The sequence below is a fragment of the Danio rerio genome, chromosome 18 (assembly GCF_052040795.2).
Source record: "Danio rerio strain M-AB ecotype USA chromosome 18, GRCz13ab, whole genome shotgun sequence".
NCBI classification, from domain to species: Eukaryota; Metazoa; Chordata; class Actinopteri; order Cypriniformes; family Danionidae; genus Danio; species Danio rerio.
The window spans coordinates 39,150,096-39,175,392 of record NC_141038.1 but is presented as its reverse complement, the minus strand read 5'-3'; the positions used below and the strand labels follow the sequence as shown (position 1 = coordinate 39,175,392).

General features: G+C 36.4%; 2 protein-coding genes across 8 annotated transcripts in view; one reads left to right on the top strand and one right to left on the bottom strand.

Annotated features, from left to right (window-relative positions):
* Nucleotides 1-3,400, top strand: part of b3gat1a (beta-1,3-glucuronyltransferase 1 (glucuronosyltransferase P) a) — a 192,664-nt gene extending 189,264 nt beyond the window's left edge. For 6 of the 7 annotated variants that reach the window (XM_087291990.1, XM_087291987.1, XM_087291988.1 and 3 more), the window contains 2 exons: nt 2,367-2,470; nt 2,639-3,400. In XM_087291990.1, the coding sequence (XP_087148116.1) occupies nt 2,367-2,453 (87 nt within the window). In that variant the 3' untranslated portion in view covers nt 2,454-2,470; nt 2,639-3,400. 7 annotated transcript variants of the gene reach the window in all.
* clasrp (CLK4-associating serine/arginine rich protein) overlaps nt 1-25,297 on the bottom strand; it is a 777,720-nt gene that overhangs the window by 521,571 nt on the left and 230,852 nt on the right. The window lies entirely within an intron of this gene.

Here is a 25,297-nt window from a genome sequence, read left to right as displayed (position 1 = left end):
GTTGCATATTGTGGTACCTTTTTGAAAGGTACACATTTGTACTTAAAGGGTTCATACTGGTACCTCAAAAGTACAAAATTTTTTTCAAGAGGAACACTTTTGTACTTTTTAGGTACTAGTATGTACCCTTGAGGTATCAATATGAACTATTTAGGTACAAATGTGTACCTTTTGAAAAGGTGCCACCCAAGTGACAGCTTGCGTACCTTTATTTCTGAGAGTGGGTTATGCTGAGAGTGTAATTATTATTCTAATAATCTAAACAAATTGACTATAAACATAATAATAAAGACATCGTTCTTAAAATAGTTAACAATGTAAAACAACAGCAGAGGTCAGAACAGTTCTAACAATAAAGATGTACAGAAATGATATAATTGGAATGACTTTAAGAAATATTTTTCTTAAACTAACAGCCAGTCAGAATCCATAAAAAATATGAAGAGTTTGCACATTTAAAAGCTTAAAGCTTTTGTTTTAAGATAATGACAATATAGAAAACAATTGATTGTACCATAGAAGGGAATGATAAAAAAATAGCATGGAACTATGCAAGCCAAACTAGTAAATTAAAGTATAGCAATAAATTACCTCTTGTGTTTCTGAGGAAATGCTGTGGAAAATTATTTGTGTTGTTTTAATTCCACTAAACAGACTGTGATTGCTAAATTTTTCTGTTTGATTGCATGGATTACATGAGCTGGATTTACTGGACAGATGCAATAGACATTTAGCACACTGAGGACACCTGTTGGATACAAGGGGGTAAAAAAAAAGGACAGCAAAAACCAAAATAAAAATTGATGCATAGGGCTCTATTTTGACGGTCTTGAGAATAAACCAATTATATTCTCATCTCCCATTTCCTTTAAGAGCCAGCTGCGTCGCTCAATAAGCGCATTTGCTATTTACAGGACGTAAAGTAAGTTTAAGTGGAAAAACTGAGCATTTCACAAGCAAACAGTTAACAGTTTTTTTTAACAGAAAACTGTTAAACAGAGAATCTACTGCGTGAGAATGAGAGATAAATTATCTACTTTTACTTTTGCTCTTGGATAGGTAAACCTTTATGCAAGAACAAATATAAATATGGATATAATTAAAAAAACAAATATAAACAAATATAAATATGGATATAATAAAAAATACTGCTAATAATAATAACATTATACAAAAGCAAATTGTTATGAATAAACTGAAAAAGCCTCCCGAGATAAAGAAGGCATAAAAGCAGTGATTTTTCATATTTATGTAGGCTAGAAAATAATATGTTTTGTAATATTTTAATCCTTTATATTTATATCCTATTCTATTCTTATTATATTCTATATATATCCTTAATATTTAAATTTTTTCATATGTAAAGATATTTGCCTATTGCTCTCTTGTGAGTATTAAGCAGTGCGTAAGCGAGGCGCAACTCTGCGCTGGAATTTAGACCAGGTTTGTTTTGGTCTAATGAAAAATAGTTTCTCAAAATAGCAACGCGCCAGCAGTGCGCCTCAGAACGCCTTCCTTTTTAGACCAGAACGCCTATGGGCGCACATATGAGCGCTAATGCATTTGCTATTTAAACAGCGTAGCGCAACGCCTCAAAACGACTCTTGCGCAAAGCTGAAACTAGCAAAAGACTATTGCGCTGCGCCTTGCGCTACAATGCGCCGGGTGTATGATAGGGCCCATACTGTTTGCTGTGTAGACAAATTATAGTTAAGTGTAAGTGTTAGACTAAGTTACTCTCAAAAGTAAAAGATTACAATCTTAATTCTATCTTAATTATATATGCACAGTTGAAGTCACAATTATTCGGCCCCCTGTTTATTTTTTCCCCAATTTCTGTTAAACAGAGAGAAGATTTTTTTCAACACATTTCTAAACACAATAGTTTTAATAACTCATTTCTAATAGCTGATTTATTTTATCTTTTTTTATCTATTTTATATAGTAAATAATATTTGACTAGGCATTTTTTAAGATATATATATATATATCTCATTCCAAGCCTCTGTTGATGTAATGTTGTAATCCAAAATGTAATGTTAGAGCTTGTAATGGAGGTTTGAGCCATTAATACGCTCACAATGAGTCACTACAGAATCTATTACAAACAGGAAATAGGAACGAAAACAGACCAAAATGTCCAACCAAACTAAACTCAAACACAAAACAGATGAGAGCCCTCGTCTCCTTGTACCAATCATAGTTGGTTTATAAATTTCAGTGTATTTTGATTCTATTTTATACATAAAAAAAGAAAACAAATGACCTTAATTTCAGTGACCCAGCTATGAGAAGCACTTCATCTCAAAAACAATTTTTCACCCACTCCACTCCATAAACCATAATGGTTATTTTGTTTGTTACAGATTCTTGTGTGGCACACGCGGACGGAAAAACCTGTCCTGGTGAACGAAGGCAAAAAAGGCTTCACAGACCCAAATGTGGAGATCTGACATCTGCTTCGGCGTCGGTAATGAAAAAGCAATCTGTTCAGACTTTATCGTCTCTGTCAATGAGCAAATACGGGGTCAAAGAAGGACACAAGACCATGTGTTTACATGCATCTGGACGTGCTAAGTGACAGAAGTGTGGCTTAGCACAGATGTACCGCTGAACATTCTTTTACTTTGTGTTGCAGGGATGTATCCAGCAGGACCCGAAAGGGAATGGCAGGCTGTAATTACCCACTACTACATTTTTCTGAACAGTTTGAATGCTTTGTCCTGTAACCCACAACTAAGCAAGCTCAACAATATGGACCTATTATTACCTGATGTAAAGCACAGAATAGTCTTTTTAAAGGCAATACCATCAGTATTTTACAAGAACAAAACAAGAGCCAGAAAAGAAATGTTGGTGTATATTGATGAGGGGAACATCTGTGACCTGATAAAACTGCTCACTTCCAGGATGAATTTTATAAACTCTACTTAAAAGAGCCCCCCCACAAAAGTACGTTACAGCAGTCTCAAAGTGCTGACCAAGAGCGTCATCGATTTAAGATCGTCATTGTTCCTACGCGTCTGACGGACTGACACTTAAACATAAAGAAGGGAATGTCTTCGTTTTGTTTTACACAATGTGTATTTTTAAGTTTTTTGTTGTTTACAATGTTGTCTTGCTAGCACAGCACTACTGATATTTTGCCTCAACTCAAATTCAGCGTTACTCTGCGGTATTAAACCAGTTCTTTCATAAACCAGGGGCTAGCTGCTATACTGGATTTAGCGATTACCAAGTTGTAACAAGGTCCTCATGGTTACGACCTTAATGACATGAATAGCACTTGAATTTGTTCCTTTGTGTCCATTGTTCTTGTTAGGACATGCGTTGTAAATATAACTTAAAGATGAACAATCAGAGACTTTAAAATAAAGTGATCTAGCATTCAACAAAACAAGCAATGTAACTACTGTATTTGTACTTCAGTTAAACGTAAAAGTCCATAGTTTTAGTTTATTATTATAACATCCATAATACTTCACACGTCTTCACAGAGGTCTTACCAAAGGACACAGAGCTGATGGGTAGGGTTTTGGAAAGTCAGTGTTCAGCAGAACTTGCCTCAGAAAGCATTTAGATGTATTTGTATGTCACACTGGAGCTTTGCTTTGCACAGAAGATCTGTCTTGAGTTGTTGCTGAATTAATGAAGTAAATACACATGTGGTACAAATGGTTTAGGCTAGTCTTGCAAGTTAGTCATCTCACTGTTTAAAATTCAACTACATAAAAGGAAAACCGGTCTTATTTCAGTCCAAAAAGCAAAACTGATTACGCCTAACTAACCGCTACAGTGGATGGTCTTAAGACACAAATGCAACATATTGTCATGTAGCTGTGTTTATGGAGCTAATATCCACTTGCATAACTGAGGATTTACACGACAACAATTTTGACCAAAAACAGGAAACTTTTTATGCATTGCCTCACTGACATTTTTGGAACCGAAAACTCATAAATTTGAAAAAGTAAGGTTTTTTGAAAATGGCGCCATTGTCTTGTCCATGAAAACATCCAGCCTGATCTCACAAGGAAACCTAACTATTTTACGTTATATTAGTTTAGGTGCTAATTTGTTCGAGTTCAGTCGTACAAAAATTTTTACATTTTTAAAAAGAAGATGTAGCACCCAACCTCACCCTTAAACCCAACCGTCATTGGGGGATTAGCAAACCCTACGAATTGTACGAATTGTCCGAATGAGTTCATACGAATTAGCCACTAAGGGTGTTTTCACACCTGCCTTCTTTGGTTCGGTTCGGTTCGGTTGAATCGCACTTGAGTTGGTGCAGTTTGTTTGGGCAGTTGTGGATGTATCAATCACACTTGAGTGTGCATCAAAAACAGAACAAAAAATCGTACCGAGTCCACCTCTTCAAGGTTTTAAACGAACCCTAGAACATACCTAAGCGCAAAAAGTACTGCACCTCTTTCGATTAATCCTGCTGCTGTAGTCAGATGCGCTGTGCATTATGGGATGTCGGGGAAAAATAGTTGATGAAAGCGCTTTACTCAACATTTTAAACAGAGAGATAGGGAAAAATCTTACCTGATGGATATGGTAATATTTCCAGAAGATGAGCATTTCACAGTTTAGCTAAATTAATTCATGCCTTCTCCTGAAGTGACTTGCGATATGGCTTTGCCATTTGCAATGCATTAAAACATTGTTTTTCAGCCCCGCCTGGTTCTGAAAATGTATAGTTTGTCTAGAGTGATGTATACAAACTATATGGTATACTATGAGCAGGGATACAATCAGTCAGCGCAGTCGTCCCCCTATAGTAAAAAACGACATTTTGTGTCTGCCGGTATGTTTACTTGTGGAAGTTCCATTGGCATTTTCCCGCACGTTAATTCTGACCAATCGAAAAGCAGTTTAGGAAATACGTTCAACAACATCTGGCCAATGAGGGGTGTGGATTTTGTCACATGACTGCATTTTGTTGTTATTTTTTCAACTGGTTCGCACAAAAGCAATTAGTCTGGTGTTAAAAACGGCAGAAAAATGCTACAATGTATCATTTGTTGTCCTTGGTCCAGAACAAAATGAACTGAACCACAGATGTGAAAACACCCTAAATCAAAAAGTTACGAATTGCTGTGAGGCGCAAACAAACATACATAATAATAGTAGTATGTGGTTTTGTTGCTCAAGTGTTTTCTAACATTTCATCAACAACGCGTGCATTTACTTCACATTATAACCAAAAGTAGAGACACATCTTAAATACATGGCAAAGACATGAGCTACCAACAGCACATCGTCACATATAGCCAGTGTTTACTAACAAGGTGACAATGCTAAATACTAGCCTGGTATGTGCAATACCGTGTTTTTGTGAATATATGTCTAAGTGTGGATCATTTTGAAAACATTGAACTTTTTCAAAACGCATGAGAAAAAACTTTTCAGTTTTTGGCTACAATGTTGTCGTGTAAGTGTAGCCTGGGTATGTGTACAATGAAGACACATCACTAAAATTGCATCTGTAAAACAATCTGACCTGATTAGAATTAGACAAATTTTCTTTATCTTTTCAAGCTGCCTTTTCACTGCCTACGACTTTGATTATGAACCCAAAGGCGTTCATTTGCGAGGGTCTGATCCTCTGTGAATTCTGGTGCTGTGAGAAATTGGGTCTCCATTAGGATCACATTAGCTAAAAGCTTTTAAATGGGTGCACTCTTTAGTGGATGATTACAATTCCTGCAAAACTGTGTTAATAATATATGTTGTTTGAGCAATGTTATAATGACTGAAGTCTGTTTTAGTTAGATTAATATTATATCCTCCAATCTAATCTGTCATCTAGGTAGTTTGTCATTTTTCTGAAAAGTTACCGATATGGGAGCGTTTACTAAAATAGTGCCCTTACTGTGAGCAAGACATTGAGCCCTTTCATCTGATTGGTAAAACACATACATTATAGTAACACAGCAACCATGGATTCAGTTCCAGAGAAGATCCCTTAAATAGAGCATTCCAAAGCATTTGCCTAAATTTACATGTTGTCAATTGTAAATATGAAAATTTGCAGGTAATTGTCAAAAATCCACACATTGCATTTTAACAAAACTGCATTTTGATCTTACGTAACCCATGACAACACAAACAAAACAGATCTGTCATTATTATTATGGCAACTATGAGAGCACTGTCAAATTTTAAATATATCTGCAGTTACACTCACCGGCATAGACCTCACTGCTATCCGGGTCACGGCACCAATTTAATCATTGGCATGGGAAGTGTACACACAAACAACGACACTAAAGGCCGCAACATTTAGCATGATTTACTAATGTGAATCTTGAGTCCCGGAGGATTCAGCTTTACTCAAATAGCGTTTATATAATTATGAATGCTGGCTTTATTTTTCAAATTTAGATTTCTTTTTTCCATGCTTTAAGGTATTCATTAATCACAACATCATAAATATTTCTGCTGGAACAGAAACACAGTAGCTTCAGTAAACAAATCCATAGTTCATTTTAACTTTCACTAGGGGGCAAAGTGACACAAGGTTGTAGACAGTTGAAAAGGTGACTTTATGCCTAAAGTATGAATAGGTTCTTGTTCACTTGATTGGTTATGTGCTGTAAATATCATCAAACAAGCAGTATGAGCATACTGTGTGCATGCAGCCAAGTTTTTGTAATTATGTGTTACTCAGCTTGTATGCGCCTAATATTTTATTTGATTTTTTTTTAATTGGACAGCTTTTCAGTCCGAAAAAGAAACAAAACAACACCAAAGTACTTAATAGTAATTGATGATTGTTAGCATAAAAATCTTTAATATTCACAGATTAAGACTTCTTTACTGATAAATTATTCTGTAAAGAAATGGCACAGACATTGGACAGGTATGATTCTTTTTAGCATACAGGAGTTAAGCGCCTGTGTCCCAGCACCCACACTTGCAATCTTTGCACTTGTCATATTTCTGGCTATCAGCCCAAGTCTTTAAGTAGGCATGAGGACTGCAATTGTGTTTAGAATTTATTTGTAAGTCAATGAGGTTAATGTGGCCTTAGCTACCATTAAAAAAAATCTTGTAGTGAGAAAGCAATCCAACACAACCAATGAATTACCCTGGCTTTATCAGAGAGCATAATGAGCTATTATGATTGTTATGTGAAAAGCAGCAGTGTTTGTTGTGCTAATGCCCCTCATAATGAATTGTGGGTTAACCTGGAGCAAAAACAAATGGAAATGCTCAAATTTGGTTGAACATGTTTTAGAACAACTCCCTAAAACAGATGCAAATTCTGACAGAGACTTAATTAAGTCATACTCAAATTGATTAAGTATGTAATGTCAACTACAAAGACAGCCACGATTAAGTTGTTGCTCATGCATCTTGACGGATGACTGATAAAAGCAAAATCTGGAACATAAAATAGGCATATTTTGATCTATAAAAAGACAGTTTACACATATTGAAACATTTTTTGTTCTATTTGGAAATGTCTTTTAAAAGCAAATGCTACAGATTTACACATTTAGATGTTTCAGTTGTTCGTATTTTAAATAACCTTAACTGTTAAATTGCTTATTTAGTATTTATGTAACAGACAAGACCATTTTCAGTGATCTAATCACTAGTGATCAGCTAAGACCCATTGTTTTGGTGTTCTTTCTTACTAAGACAACTGAAAATGAACACATGGTCACTCAATGAGGAGTAGCTGGTGTTTTGTGGCTGTTCAGTTTCATTTGGCCGCATGAGAATTTACATTATGAAAGCAATTCAACCAAATGCTTTTTCAGCTACCTGTAATTGGTTGAAAGTGGACATGCTCTAAACATTTTAGCCTTGTTTACACTTATTTAGCATCATCCACTTGTGATCAGACTGATGAAAACACATTTTAATGCCTGGTGCAAATAGTGCCTTTTATAATTGTCAGACCGGGGCAGTTATGTACATGTATTACATTGTACTTGTTGTGTGCAATCCTCTTAGCCAAGACTGCAAGTGTGGATGTTGGGAAAGTCAAAATGTCTGGCTGTACACATATGCTAACTATTTGCATCAAAACTGAAGTATACTTTGGTTTATGATTTTAAATCTGGTTTAAATTGATTTTAAAAAATGTTAAAAAGAGCAACAGTTCATTGCAGCCATATGAAGCAGCTCAACATACCATAAACACTTAATGCAAAAACGCATATACTGTACTTCACATAACCCTGAGCACAAAAAGTAAACAAACAAGCTAGCCCTCTTGCTGTTTATCTGGAAAACATATTTACGGGTAGATGTTTTGCTGCATTACTTGTAGCTATATATAAGAGCTGTTATGAAACATGATGAAGCACAAATAGTCTGACCTTAGATCAGTTCATGGGAAATGGAAGTTCTCTGATACTACTTTATCATTGGCATTTTACTGTCACTTTGCTTATGTATCATCAAAAGTTTTGAAAGCCTTAAGCCGGGTTCAGACTGCACAATATTTTGTCTTGTTGGAATAGTCAGATTATGCGATTTTGACTCTTAAATAGTTGTTGTGCCATGCCATGTCTCATGTAACATGTTGCTTTATGAATAATCATCGATTATCACTTTTAAGGGAAGGTGAAACTAGTGACCGACTTCTAGAAACAAGGGTTACAAACAATGGCTACTGAAGCCATACATTCACTCAGAAAATAATCTATGTAGCTTGTTAAAATTACCAATTGAGCTGAGGCAACATAATTCTTAAGATTTCTTTGGGACAACTTAATTCTTTTATGTTCAATCCACTTAAATTTATAACAACTAATAAGTTATCTTAAGTCCTTCATGTTGTCCCAACACAAATCAATTGTGTGGAACCCAGCATTTTCTACAGTGTTGGTTATGTCGCAAATAATTTATTTATATGCATATTGAAGCACCGCTCTACAGCTATTTTATAATATAAATAGTGTTTCTTTTATTCTAAATGCACCTTAAATACCCTGATGATGTTATTATTCAATGGATGAAAAGAAGTGTGGAATGTTGAACACTTCATGAACTCAATCTCAATTTAAAAATATCAATATTGTCTTTGTAAGTTACTGAGAATGGAAAATGTTCTTAGTACATCCTTATAATGTGGATGGAATGTTCTAATTGTTTTAAATAAGATTCTTAGAACTTTAATAAAACACAAGGCATATCATTGTGAACATGTTTTGAATATTGTTTTAACAAAAAAAAAAAAACATGTACATCATCTTAAAGCCAGGACATTTTTAAGGTTCTAAGAATTATCATAAAGTAATGTTATATAGCATTAAGGAAACATTTAAGAAACTAAAATTGGCTGGGTCTAGATTGGTGTTACGGCCCAAAATCCAAAAAATGGCTCTATTAATGAAATCAGGATTTGAGCCGAACATATGAAAGACACAGATGCTTGAATATGACAAATTGACGTCCCCGTCAAAATATTTTTTAGTCTCATTAAAAAAACCTTACAAATAAAAGTATTTAATAAAAAATATTAACAAATAACTGTAGACAGGTAGAGCAGCTAAACAAAGCAGTTCCCTGACTCTTGTCGTTCTTCTAGGAGATTTCTTACCTAACTCCCATGAAGAAAAAAAACAAAAAACAAACAAAAAAAGAATCTTCCGGGCCACTGCTTCCCTTGCTGAACCAAATAAATAACAAAACATGATTAGAAAATTAATATCCACTACCCACTACAAAAATAAACAAAGTCTCAAAATAAATAAACGAAGCAAAATAGTTAACACATTAAAAATACTAAAGGATCAAAAGTTAGCAAAAACATAACACTGAAAAGAGCGTTATGCGGAGCGATCCTGGCTTGTGTGAAGCACCGCCAGCTAGACAGCATGAGAGAAAGCAAAGAAAGAGAGAAGCTGTGTCCCAAATCGCATACTTATGCACTATTCTACGCCATTTTGTAGTATAAATAGTGTAAGTAGTGCGTTCACACTGAAAACTTTAAAAATAATAAGTGCACTTTAATTACCCGGATGATGCACTCATTAAGCCGCTAAAATTAAGTGTGTAATGATGGACTCTTCACGCACTCAATGACCGCAGGTTTGCTCACGTACCGGAAAGGCCAGAGCTATTGGGCACACATGTTGGATAACTTTATTTATTTTGGATGGTGAAATCAAAATTCTCCTACCAGAGTGATTATAGCGCCTCCCGATGGTGAATCCGGCAATACTCACGGCAGGTATTATTTGATTGTTTAGTCATTTATTTCACTGATTTGGCAATCGTCAAACGTCATCAGGGAAACGGTTTGAATTTCCGCTTAGTACAAAAACATTAGTGCTCCATTTGGGACAACACTATATACATGTACTATGCTGTTGAGTGTGTAAGTGCATAAGTACATAGTGCATGAGCGCATAGTGTATAGTGTGCCATTTGAGACGCAGCTAGAGAGACTGAACTGACATTGCCATCTGTGTTATATACAGGGAATCTCAATGACATCATTTGCGTCATCCAATCCAGATAAACCGTTCGCAAGCTCCACCTAAAAGTCAGACAAGCGCAGAAGCAAAGCACACAACCATACCAAAAACAAACAAACAAAAAAAGACCCTGCATTTACACTGCAGATCTTGATGGTCAATTCCGATTTTGTGACTGTATCCTATTTTTTTGATGACCTGCTTACATCATCTTTTGTGACTCGTATCCGATTGTCTGCATTTACACAGCACACGGCAAAGGTGCAATGACCAGGATAAAAAAAGAGCGGCCGCTGACTAACAGCTGATAATTAAAGAGTGCTCTTTTCTCTGTTCCTGTATGTAATCTGTTCACAGCTTTTGACAAGCTCTTTCACTATTTTATAAAAGAAAGGTTCTCATTTGTCCATCTTCTTTTGATATATAAGCCTTTTTTAAAATTTTAGGCATCTTAATGTAATGCCCATGGCGTGATTTATGCATGTGATGTAGCTATGCACTAGTTTTATATTAGTTTATATTGGTTACATGGGAGACATTGAGATCTCTTGCTCTCGTTAGCATGCTTAAATACCTGTGCTATTTGACAATATAAAAGCTGTTTAGGTCCTCGTGTATGAGATTTAAGGTTTGGGACTCTGCTGAAGTCTGTTCTGAAATGAAAGTGTCAGACTTGATGTCATTCGCTATGAATTTTAATGACGTGCGACTCTTATTGACAGGGGAAAATCTGATCTACCTGCTTACATTGCAGACACGAGAACACAGATCCGATTCATATCGGACAAATTACCACATATGAACAAGGCCTGAATCTGATTTGAGTAATTTAGTTCAGATTGCATGATTTTAGCCCCAATTTCGGCTCGCCGACAGGTTTTGAGAAATCGCAGACAAATGCCTGAAATCACAGGCAAATCGCAGCTTGTGCACATGAGTGACAATCACACAGTATGAACTATCAAAGACGCGATCTGAGAGAATTGCAGATGAGTCGCCGATGCCTGCAAGATATTTGGCGTGCTAAATATCTGGAGCTGTCGGCGATTCAAATCATGCCGTGTGAATTGAGTTTTGACTGAAAATAACATCAGCGATCACCTACATCCAATGAGAGAGCGGCATTCACTTGTGTGTGCGTGTTTATACCTGCTACAGACCAGCGGGAGGTTGGGGGAGAAGGTAAAATCGCTCTTTTTCGATTTATTTGGACCCACGAAATGGAGGAAAAACTAGTGGAGGTTTGACAGGACTCAGGAGCAACCGTGTCTGTTTGACGTTTCATACAGAAAGTAATTAGTTTATTATCAACGTTTAGGAAAAATGGCTAATTCCCTTTAAACCCAGGTGAGCAAATGTGTACATTTTCTACCCCATTAAAGGCTTCTTTCTCATTATGTAGTCAATAACAAAAAATATACTACGTGTATTTGGCTGTAAGACGTAGTTTGGACGAACTTGTCGGCGATTATTCCTATAGTAAAGTCATGCAATGTGAAAGTCCCTGTCGCCGATCCATCTTGCAGTGTAAACAAAGCAGCGACGAAACGCTAGCCCAGATAGTCATGCAGTGTGAAAACATCTGTGACACGACTACTTTGAAAATCATGCAGTCTGAACTTGGCATAAATCGGAATCCATGTGATTTGTTCCTCCTTACACGTACATACGGTAGGCCATATCCGATCTGTGCCACATGGGAGAAAAAAAATCGGAATTGATTCACTTGAACAGTGCAGTGTAAATGCGGCTATAGATGAACCTATCACTGGATGGGACAGCATTGATACAAACTCATCAATCATTATCCAACATGTTTGTTTGTTTTTGTTTTATTATTTTAGACTGTAGAATGTTTTAAAAATATGTGCTATTATTTTAAATTGATGAAAGAACAAAAATTTGTATGATAACGGTGCAAACTCGGTACCACCATTGGTGTTTTTTGAATGACCACAACAGTAGTCTACACTAAACGGATTATGCCAAAATGGGGTAGGTATTGTGTAGTCTGAACTCAATATTGTCACTTTAACAACCCATAATTAGCTCATCAATCAATTGTGAGCTTTAGGGGTGCACGACACATGCTTAATAGAATGAAACTTTCCCAACTTTGAGGACACAACCTATTCCTTGTGGGATGTGATAGATTAGTGCTCGAGGACGTTTCGGCGACTCCTCATTTTCTTTGAAATTTCTGAAGTTTGTGCGAATCAAAGACTTCGCCGAGCACACACACAATAATAACACACAGCTCTGCGCTCTTATCTGCGGATAACAAAGTACCACATCCCTACTGGCTTTCAAAAGCCTCTTGAGCTCACAGAGGCCTTCAGAGTGGCCAGACAATACACACACACACACAGACTAATGAAGGACAGGAGAGCGGCATTCAACTGAAAGACTCATTTTCTTGATTTGCCCCCCCCCCCCACCCAACTCTCATTTTCTATTATTGTGCAATTAGCAAGCTCAGTCCATTACAAGATGAAAACATAAAAAAGAAGATTATTCCAACATTTCGACTCAAATGCAAGCATATTTGTGAAGACTTCTGTGTTTTCAGCTTTTCATTAGTCTGTGGTCATAGAGGTCAATTTCTCTGCTAGGTTTGTTTCTTTCATGTTCGTTCCCTTTTTTCCAGCTTCACCCTTCAGAGCACATGCATGCACGTATGCTAACAATGCAAGACGGTTAGCGAGTTAGTTACTGAGATGAAACTGTTTGCTTTAGAACAAGAACACCATAAAAATGTCATATGAAGATGTGAATTCATCCGTCAAGAAATGCCTTCTAGCCTGTTTCATTTTTCACAGCTGCATCTATTTTATGTCAGATGCTGCCACAAAGTCCCTACGTAATGTATTGCTGAAGAAAAACAACTGTTGTACGAGGTTTATGTATTTATTCTATATTGAGATATTTATGTATTTATTTACATTACAGAGTCTTTTCTTATGAAGCTGACATTTCGCTCACATTTAAAACGCCTGCTTCTGTTTATTTCTTATTCCATGAAACACTAACTGAGCTCATTGACGGTGCAGATTTGCTACAAAACTGGGACTTGATTGTTGGACTGGGATGGAACTAGCCAAACGACTCTCCAAAGGGATGTTGTCGGAAATGACATACATGGTTATGACCCGCTACGCAAGCCACCAGGACATCTCTCTCTTTATTTCCAGCTCTATATGTCTGATTGCAAGCCACTTTAGCACAGTTGTGTAATCATCCAAAATCATGCCAGCCTGTTTGGTCATCTATTTTTTTTGTAAAAGTGGTCAGATTTTCCACCTTGCCCACTAAGTGCTTTGGCTTAAAGTATGTTTGCCCAAAAAAAAATACACCCGCCTTCATCTTTTCTCTTACTTGCAAGACGAAACATTTCTGCATGATGCTCTTGTAAATGTTCTTCTTTTTGTTCCACAGATCATCTCAGAATGAAAGATTATTTTAAAAATGTCAGAAAAAAAATAATAAATGTGTTAAGAAAAAGAGAATGTGTTTTGATTTATTACATGTGTGTTTCAAATAATTTTTTTAACACATGCACATTATATGCAAATATGACTACAAGCAGTTACAGGTCAAATATGGTCAATTTTGCTTTCGTAACATGTCACAACATCCAAAATGTCAATACAATCTCACTTTAAGTTGTACCTTTTTTAAATTTGGTGGCTAATTCCTATGAATTTGAAAGATCTCATTTATACATCTTAGTATGAATTGCTCATCCCCCAATGATGTTTGGGTTTAGGGCCAAAGCTTTTTTTATTGACATTTTTATTTTATTCTTTCACATATAAGCGGGCACAGCCATTGGAGGCTTATTGGGTCAAGACCAAAGTCTTGTTTCATTCAATGATTTTTTAAACGTTTTAAAATTCGGCTCATTATGTTGCAAACTTGTTTCTTTTTATTGTTTTGTTTTTATGTATTGTCATAAACAGAATAGTTTGTAGAGCAAATAGTTTGATTGCTTACTGCTGTTTACTATTCCTAGTCATTTCCCCTTTAAATAAATCAGAAGTTCTAAACCAATAGTAAAAAAGAGTTTACTTCCACATTGCAGAATAAGTTCAATACAAATGAAATCATATGAATTCGCCACATTTTTGCCCAAAAAAGTGTTGTATTTTCTTATTAAACCAGGCAGCAAAATTTACATTTGAAGTGCTTGGTTTCATTACACTTTATTACAATCTGTGAGTATTTTTATATACAAACATAATGTAGATGTATATATATTATACAAACATATATATACACTACCTGTCAAAAGTTTGGGTTCAGTTTTTGTTTTGTTTTTTTCATGTATATTTTTTCTTAAAAAAAAGAATTCTGTTCATCAAGACAGCATTTATTAATGTAAAAATATTGTTTAGTTATTAAATGTTTATTAAAATGTTTTATAACTGCTTTCTTATTGTACGTAGTTTTAAATGAAGTTATTACTCCATTCATTAGTTTTTTAATATATTACCATTAATAATAAGAATAATAATTAGTATTACAGTGATTTCTGAAGGATCATGTGGCTCTGAAGACTGAAGTAATGAAGCTAAAAAATCATCTTTAAAACCATTGGATTAAAAGATTAAATTAAATTATGAAATACTTTTGAAGAGTTATTTTATAGTGCAATAACATTTCCCAATTTTACAATTTGTACTGTATTTTTGATCAAATAATTGGCAGCTTTATTGGGGAGAAGCTTATTTAAAAACATTTAAAATCGTACTGACTCCAAACTTTTGACCAGTAGTGTATAAATAATAATATCTTATCTAAATTTGCTTTATATAAATATTCTTTTGTATAAAGGTTAAGAAAAACCTATACATGTACATAGATGTGTGTATATACATAAGAAATGTACACAGCATATTGACAAAATGATTATGTAAATGAAACTTTTATTTTGCTTATTAGTTGTGATTGTTTAACAGTATGTGCGGGTGGTGTTTTACTGGTGTGGGGGATATTTTCTTGACACACTTTGGGCCCATTTGTACCAAATGAGCAATTGTCATGAAGCGTGAATCATCGCAGACTGGTTTCTTGAACATGACAATCAGTTCACTGTACTTAAATGTCCTCAGTTGCCAGAGCCCAATCTAATTGAGCACCTTTGGGATGTAGTGGAACAGGAAATTCGCATTATATATGTGCAGCCGACAGATCTGCAGCAACTTTGTGATGCTATCATGTCAGTATAGACCAAAATCCCTTGCTGAATCTATGCCACAAAGAATTAAGGCCAATCTGAAGGCAAAAGGGGGTGCAACCCGGTACTAGTAAGGTGTACCTAATAAAGTGGCTGGTGAATGTGTATAACATTTCATACCTAAAAACACAACTTTCTGATTTATTCAGTGTAAGAGGACTCAAATAAAGTGTCAAAACAATAAAACGAGCGTTGTGAACTTGGCTTTTTTGTGTTATGATGTGGATATTAGTGCATAATTATTCAATTTGTTTCTGTTTTATATTTTAATCATAATTTATTAATTTAATATTTAATCATATAAATAAATTACATTAAAAAATATTTTTTTTTTGCAAAAAATGTTTATTCATGCCATCAAATTGCTTTAATGTATTTCTATACACTACTGTGTTTAGTATAAGTGAAACTATGAATATACAATTTATTCCTCTTTTCCGTTTAAGCGCATCAGCTCAGACCTGCTTCACTTTCACTCGCTTTATGAATTAGTAAATGCTACACAATGGAAAGTGGTAAAAATTGGATTAATTTAGCCATAAATGTTTAAACTAGAAAGGGTTTTAAAACTAAGAGGAAAATAGACATCTACAAGATGATGTAATAGAATGCCTTTTTATGTAGCTTTCTTTACAAAATTGGACATGTTAAGGTAATTATAATGTTTTGCCTTTGGCTTTACTGTTATCAAACAACTAATAATGTCTTGTTAATGTTACACAAACCCTGTTCCAGTTCGCCATCTCCGGCAGCTATTATAACATCCTTTTATACAAAAGGCCATGAACAAGTGTACAATAATCAAGCTAACATAGTGTACACACTATACCTTTCATTCATTCATTTTCCTTCATCTTAGACCCTTAATTACCAGGGGTCGCCACAGAGGAATGAACCACCAACTGTTCCAGAATATGTTTTAGGACGCGAAGGCCCTTCCAGCTGCAACCCACTGGGAAACACCAATACACTCACACACACACATACTCATACGCTAAGGCCAATTTTGTTTTACTGAATTCACCTATAGCGCATGTCTTTGGACTGTGGGGGAAAGTGGAGCACCAGGGGGAATCCCACACCAACACGGTGAGAACATGCAAACTCTACACAGAAATGCCACCTGGCCCAGCTAGGACTCGAACCAGTGACCTTCGTGCTGTGAGGCAACAGTGCTAACCACTAAGACACCGTACCGCCGCTTCATTAAATCCTTGTAAAACTTTAGCTGCACATTTTTTGAGGAATAAAAGCCTACCTCTCTAGTGCAACATAGAATCCCAGATTCACGTAAAGAAACGAATCACTCTCAGATCATTTGAATCAGGGAATTGTTCTCTAACGATTCATTCCAACCAGGGAAGCGTTTCCGAAACTATTACTAGCCAACTATATAAGGTCGCAAGTTTCATCGTTACAAACATAGTTCATTGATTTGGCATTTCCCAAATCCATTGTTCCAACGAATATTCGCAAACTGCGTTGCAAACTTGTATGCTTGCAACTACACCACTGGAGCTGTAGTTAGAAACATAGTTCCCGGCTGTGTTCTATTATCCCCGCTATACCCTATTCATTTAGAACATTCTAACATTTAAACTTTGAATAATTTTTAAAAAAGGCATTAAAGTCATCTCTTTTCAGTATAATTTGCTTTCAAAGTATTTTTACAGTTCAGTTTTAGCGATATTCATGTTTACAATTGCGCTTACTTCGCAGTACACTTTGAAAACATTGATGTAATTTTAAACACAGCCGTGGCTCATGACGAAAGCTATAGGTGACCTATTATTTAAAAGTAGTAATTAATTAAAAGTAATATTATGGTATGTCTCCAAAGTTTGTGAAAACAAAAAACATAGCATATGATAATGCTTTTAATTTATAGTAGGTTATTTATTAAGTATCTGAACTGTATATGACATGGGCTTGTTGGTTAGAACATTTCTGCAGTAGTTTGCATGTGTAAAATTGTAGACTTTTAAAATAAAAATAAAAATATTCAGGCTTCACGGTGGCACAGTGGGTCGCTGGTTTGAGCCGCGTCTGGATCAGTTAACATTTCTGTGTGATGTTTGCATGTTCTATCCGTGTTCGCGTTGGTTTCCTTTGGGTGCTCCGTTTTCCAGTCCAAAGACATGTGCTATAGGTAAATTGGGTAAGCTAAAATTTTCTGTAGTGTTTGTGTGTGAATGGAAGTGTAAGTGTGTTTCTCAGTGATGGGTTGCAGCTGGAAGGACATCCACTGCATAAAACATATGCTGCTAAGTTGGCAGTTCATTCCGCTGTGGTGAGCCCAGATTAATAAAGGGACTAAGCCAAAAAGAAAATGAATGAATAAAAAATATTCTACTTTATAATAATAAGATTAATAATAATATTCATCATCGTCATCATTATTATTAATATTTTTATTATTAAAGTAGTTTTTTAAATTTCGTTATACATAATAAATATTAAATTTCATTTCTTAATCAGTAGCCTAATTATTGATTTATTTATATGATTTATTTACAATATTAGAATAAGTGTTAGCTTTTGAAAGTGATTTTTTGTTTTAGAATAGAATATGTAATGTTCTCAATAATATTTGTAAAGGAAACGTAGGCCCTATATGTGCTGTTTATATATATTTTAAATAATATAAAAACGAGTGCATTTTTTTAACAAAATGTTGGATTTTTTTTTGTGTGTGCATGTAAAACAATGTAATTTGCACAAAGAAATTTTGGGGTTCTTCTCTAAAGAAGGATTTTTACATTCTCTAAAGAAAGAGTTTCATTATAACTAATGTGGTTGAAACTACGGATCTGCGACAGAGAAACTACGGGTTTTGGGAAACACTCGTCACAACATCGTTCTTTTTCCAAACGATGCATAGTTCAGCTGTGAGTTACGTTTTTGTTTGGGAAATGCATGATCATTTGAATCAGTAACTCTTCATTCCTGCTTGGATCAGATTCACCACATTTTACTTGGTGAATTATTCACAAGAGTTTTAAAAGGATCAGTTGAATATGTGAATCTTTAACTGAAGAATCGCTTTAAGCAGATCATTTAAAACAGCCAAATTCACTGGTTCAACTGACTGTTTACTGGAGAGTCACACTGACCAGATTATTTTCATCAGAGAATCCTTAAATGAAGATGTTTTCCAATGCAAAAATCAATAGCCAACTGATTGCTCAAAGATCTATTGAACTCAGTTGGTATTGACTTCTTTTTATGCAGTCTATGTCATGTACGCGATGGTGCTGACAACCGACATGCTTTTAAAATGCACTTGTAACTGGATCATTTGAATCAGTGAATCGTTACCTGGACAGTCACTCTGATCATATAATTTGAATCAGCAAGAAATACTGATTCAAATGACCATTATCTGAAAACTTTCTCTGATCAGATTATTTGAATCACTAAATCTTTGGACATTCAAATTCAAATGATTTAAATTATTGTCAAATGGATATCCACACTGACCAGGGGCCTCATGTACGAAGACTTGCGTGGAAATCACACTAAAACATTTACTACGCACATTTACAGCTTTGTGCGTACGCAGAAAAAAATTCAGATGTATGAAACACTGCGTACGCCGAATCCCACGCATATTCTTTGTACATCGGAATGAACGTGAAACTGAGCACAACATGCACGAGCGCAAAACGCCTCCCTGCCTCCTCCCCCGTATGAATATGCTAATGACTCTACTTTGGCAAAACCCAACGAAAAAGCATTGGCAAAAGCAAGCAAAAAGAGAAAATTTAAACAGAATGTGAATTGGAGGTGCTGCTTTCAGAGGTAGACCGAATAAAAATGGTGTTATTTGCAAGTTTGTCCTCCGGAATTAATAACAAAAGACAACGGTTAACACAGTTAAATCTGAACATCGCGTATTTCGAGTATTTAAAACAAGAAATAGTGAGATGTATAGGTGCAAAATGTTGTAGGGGCCTTAACAATCTGGGTGGCGCAGCTCTTAAAACGCATGTCAACATGGTTTGACACACTTGACCATGAACTCGGTTCGAATCCAGCGTCTGATTAAGTCATTCTTCTTTTTTCCCCCCAAAATCTTTTTTCAGATTTTGCCTCCTATTTATTCAGAGGAAGACAAGTAGGAATCATCAATAAGTCTGTGCATCATATTTTATTTGCACATTTATTGAATGGAAATGTTTCTGATTCACGCATGCAAATTCATCTTCAGATAGTGTCTTTATAGCTATGTGCGTGCAGTAGATAGCTCAGATTACATTGGAAAAACCAGCGATCGCTGCAAATTGTCCTTTAATGTTTGGCTGGTAACCTTATATACCCTTTAATGTTTGGCTGGAAACCTTATATACCTGCTAGATGAACCCGTCTCATACAGCTGCCATTGCACGGCTTAAAGACACTTTGTAGAGTGCAATTTAACCCAACTGCCTCTAGGAGTCGCCAATGGAAATAAAACAAACACACACAAAAAATGTGCGTACGCCAGCCATGAAGTTGGCGTGGAGCTGCGCACATTCCCACGTTCATTTCATCGTTAGTAAATCCAAACGTGAGCGATTCTGAGCGTGAAACCTGGCGTACACAAAGTTTTTGTGTGTTCGCAGCATTGATCCATGAGGCCCCAGATCATTTAAGTCAGTGAATCTTTAACTAGAGACTCCTTTGATGGGATAGTCAACTATGATTGCTTAAAAATCTATTGAATTCGAGTTTACATACAGAAAGTGTGAACACTAGAGACGAGAAGTGAAGCAGAATTTGGATTCGGACATACCTTGATGCCTACCTACTTTCCTATCTCCAAAGGCAGTATTGTAAAACTTTCATTGAAGCCAGTATTGGGTTTTTTAAACATTTTTCCATTGATCGCAAAGTAAGTCAACATTCAAAGTACAGTAAGAACTTACTCAAGAAATTATTCCATTTCAGATGCAGCCATCTTATGCTCATCATTTGTATCATGAGGCATAAGAAAAGATTAGATACAAACAACAATCTGTTTTCTTGTTGGAAAGCATGCAGCTTGGCCAATCAAATTTAAAGACTGGAACTATGTTAAATTAATTAAAATATATTATAAAACATTAATGTCAGTTTGAACAGTCTCAGACCCAGGGGCACAGTAATAATTCTAAGTGGGGGAAGTTTTACTAGTCACTATTGCTCAAAGAAAACCGGTGCTTTAGAAAGAGCCAATTCTTAGACCACATGCTTCCGAACACCACAGAAAATGTAATGGCTCATGGAAATATTCAGAGGATCTGTTGCATCACACAACACCAGGCAACTGGCAGTCTCTGACAGTCAGACCCAAGCTGTTGTTGTGACAGATTTGATCAAATCTGCCATAATGTTCCTGTTTGTACTCATCATTTATGCTGATCAGACCCATTGCTGTGGCAAATACTGATTTGAATATTGTTTGTTATTTTTTTGACACCGTTTAATCAGCATTCCGGATTCTGACTATCACATTTCATTCAACGCAACATTGCGCATACATTTTGTAATTTACGTTTATTTCATCGGGATTTACTCTGACAAATGAAATTGATTTGAATGCCTCTTTGGAGAAAAAGAATGAATGTTTTTTTTTTTTTAAGTAAGAAGAAATACCTGAAGATGGCAGTTATGAAAATACTGCAGGCTTTATATTATGACATATCTGTTGGTAAAACAAAATACATTATTGATTTTATGGATTTCTTAAAAACACAGGCAATGATTTTATTGGAGCCATTTTAAGTCCCACCAAGAATATTATTGATCTAAACTATAAATACTGCACATACCACATTTGATGTATGAACAGATAAAAAACGAAAATCAATTGTTAAACATTTACAGAATGTGCAGACAGCATTTGTTAGCTTTTATTTAAAACCTTAAAGATACATTAGCTTGTGAGGACAGGAGGAAATTAATCTGACCCCTTGAAAGGTCAGTGATTACTTGAGTGATGAATGGAGGAAGCTCACGGGAATCACTGTGAGCAAATTGCCTAAAAATGGACTCTGGCAGATTTGACCTTTGTGTGAATGTAATTGGTCTGAGAGTTTAATATCATGCTGAATGTAACATATAAACAGGGTCAGAGCTTGATTGTGAAGATTGCATCCCCTGCAGGACACAAATAGCACAACAGCTAAATATTAAGATGCATTTTAGCTTGCCAGAATATGATTTTTTTGTAAACGCAAAAATATGACCAGCCAATCACAAGGCAGCAAGAAGATGCAGTCTAGACGATCTGTTCAAACCAAACATCAGAATGGGGAGTAAAAGGTGAATTAAACAACTCTGAATGTAACATGGTTGTTGGCTGGCTGGTTTAAGTATTTCAGACACACATAAAATCTCAAAACTAATCTGAAAAAGAGACTATCCAATGAGCTGCAGTTTTGTAGGTAAATATTGGTAATATCAGAGCGAAGAGAAAGTCTGGTCTGAGATTAACTTGGACAACAAAACTTCTTACTGTTTATTATAAATTTTTCTTTTATGGCAAAAATCTGATTTAGAATTTAAAAATAGAATCTTAAGTATATGTAATGTTCCAAGATTTTGTTTTACATTTCCTACTATAAATATTTCAAAACTCATTTTTGTTTTGTTATTTGTCTTATGCTATTTCATTTAGACAAGTGTTTTGATATTTCAGATTCACTTATTCATATTCTTTCAGCTTAGTCTCTTTAATCATATGCGGTTGAGACATTAGAAGGAACGAGAGGGGTCTGGATGCAGACCTGGTGCAGTGCAATCTGAGCTGCATCCAATGCTTTTTAATGCGCTCAACCAACCCCACCCCTAACCCTACCCGTCATCGTGACATCACTCACTGCATTGTGTGCAATTGCGTCTGACATTGCATCTCAGTGATGCAATCTCAGCGTGCATCATAAAGGCTGCATCCAGATACTATTGGAATGAACTGCCAACTTATCCAGCATATGTTTTACACAGCAGATGCCCTTCCAGCTGCAACCCAGTACTGGAAAACACCCATAAACTCTCACATTCACACACTTATACACTACGGCCAATTTAGTTCAATTCAATTAACTTATAGCGCATGTATTTGGACTGTGGGGGAAACCGGACCACCCGGAGGAAACACATGAACATGGGGAAAACATGCAAACTCCACACAGAAATGCCAATTGTTCCAGCTGAGGACTTGAACCGGCGACCTTCTTGCTGTGAGGTGACAGTACTAACCACCAAGCCACCATGCCACCCCCTCTCTCCCAGATTCCGAATATTGTCCTGTTCTATATATGCTAAAAAATACTGTGTTGGTGTAACCCAATATTTGCTGGGTCAAATAAAAGTGTAATATAAATTGTTTTGGAAAGTTTAATCCAATGTTGTGTTTGTTCATATTTGATTGAACAATGGGTAACAACAACCAAGTATTATATAGAGTGTAACAAACCACATATCAATGAAAAGCTCATTTATAAAAATAAAGACACTAATGACTGATCCAGGGTGTTGAGGTGGTGTAGTGGGTAGCACAATCGCCTCACATCAAGAAGTTTGCTGGGTCAAGCCTGTTTTCTCTGGGTGCTTCGGTTTCCCCCACAAGTCTAAAGACATGCAGTATAGGGGAATTGAAAAAGCTGAACTGGCCGTAGTGTATGTGTGTGAAAGAGAGTGAATGGGTGGTTTCCAGTGTTGGGTTGCAGCTGGAAGGGCATCTACTGAGTAAAACCAGAACTGTCAACATTGGGATGTCAGACATCCCAAGTCTCCCGGAAGATGCGGGAGTATCCCTCAAATGCAAAGGCACTCCCGGATGCCCGCAAATGAATAATAATCTCCTGGAAATCGCGCGTTTCCCGCCCGGTCCTTAAATATGTTGCACACCCCTCTCTCCTCCGCATCCTTCCTAGCTCTTCGCCCCCATACTCAGATACGTTGCTCACTCAACCCCCCAATCCCCACCCACAGCCACGCACTGCTATATGACTGTTTTGAGGATTGCTTTGGAGGGGTGAAAAGGAAAGGAAATCCTGCTGTGTTTACATGTATTTCAAAGTGTTTTCATGACTTAGGGTGCTTTCACATCTGTAGTTCGCTTCATTTGGTCTGGACCAAGGGTAATAAATGATACATTGTTGCATCTTCTGCCGTCTTTGGGTTGTTTTCACACCACACTGCTGGCTTTCGTCCGAACCAGTGGAAACGAACCAAAATGCAGTCATCTGACAAAATCCACATCTCTCATTGGCTAGATGTTGTTGAACATCTTTCCTAAACTGCTTATTGATTGGTCAGCGTACACGTGCGGGAAAATGCCAGTGAACTACCGCAGGTAAACAAAACCTTTTACTCTGGAGGGATGACTGCGCCGGCTGATTGTATCCCTACTTTAGCTAAACTATACTGTACATTACGAAAATGAAGTGCGGCCGCGGCTGGAAAACAGTGTTTAATGCATGTCTCGTCACTTCAGGAGGAGACGTGAATTAATTTAGCTAAACTGTGACATGGTCATCTTGCGGAAATATTTCCAACGATCCATCAGGTAATGTTTCCCCCCCTCTCTCTCTCTGTTGGTAAAACGCTGTCAACAAATATTTTTCCTCCATATCCTATAATGCACAGCACATCGGCCTACGGCACCTGAACTAGTCCAAAACGCACAATACTTTTTGCGGTTGGACCTGTTTTAGTATGAATCATATTCTCACCACAAACGAACCGCTCTAGGATTCGTTTGAAAGCGTACCGAGACCACCTCTTCAAGCAGGTGTCGGTACGCTTATTTGGTCCGCTTTTGGTGCGCACTCGAGTACGATTGCTGCATTCTCACCTGCCCAAATGAACCGTACCAGAAGGGGAAACGAACTCTAGTGCAATTCAATCGAATTAAATAAGGCATGTGTGAAACCAACCTAAATAAAGCGAAAGCACAGAACAGACTTACATTTAAAAGCAAAGAGTGGCCCCTTGTGGTTCGGCGGTATGGGTTGCGTATAGCGAGGATCGACTCGAATGTTTATTGCCACCCTTCAAAGAAGACTGAAAATACAGGTGAAATACGGGAAAATCCCTTTACAGGATGATAGCGGGATAGAACTGTAAAATACGGAAGAATCCCATGGAAAACAAGAGAGTTGACAGGTATGCGTAAAACATATGGTGGATAAGTTGGCAATTCATTCCACTGTGGCGACCTTTGATAATTAAAGGGACTAAGCCGAAAAAGAAAATGAATGAATGACTGATCCAGGGTCACACATAACCAATACAGATGAGGTCTGCAAAAGATTATCTCTGTGAAGAAGTAGAAGAAGAGGAAGAAGGACAAATATGTGACACATCGAGCACGCAAACATAAGTTAACTATTTGTTAACTAAGTTCTTCTTCTTCTTCTTTGGCCTTAGTCCCGTATGGTTGCGGGGTCGGCTCTTTTAGAACAAGTCCTCCATTTAGACTTGTCCATATGATAACGACTTTTTTTACACATTCCGCCCGGCCTGTCACCCTCATACACTCATACACTACGGACAATTTAGCCTACCCAATTCAGTCATCTGAAATGACAAATAAAGCCATTCAAGTTCAAGATGCTTCGAATTTATTTTCAATGCCTCCTACTTC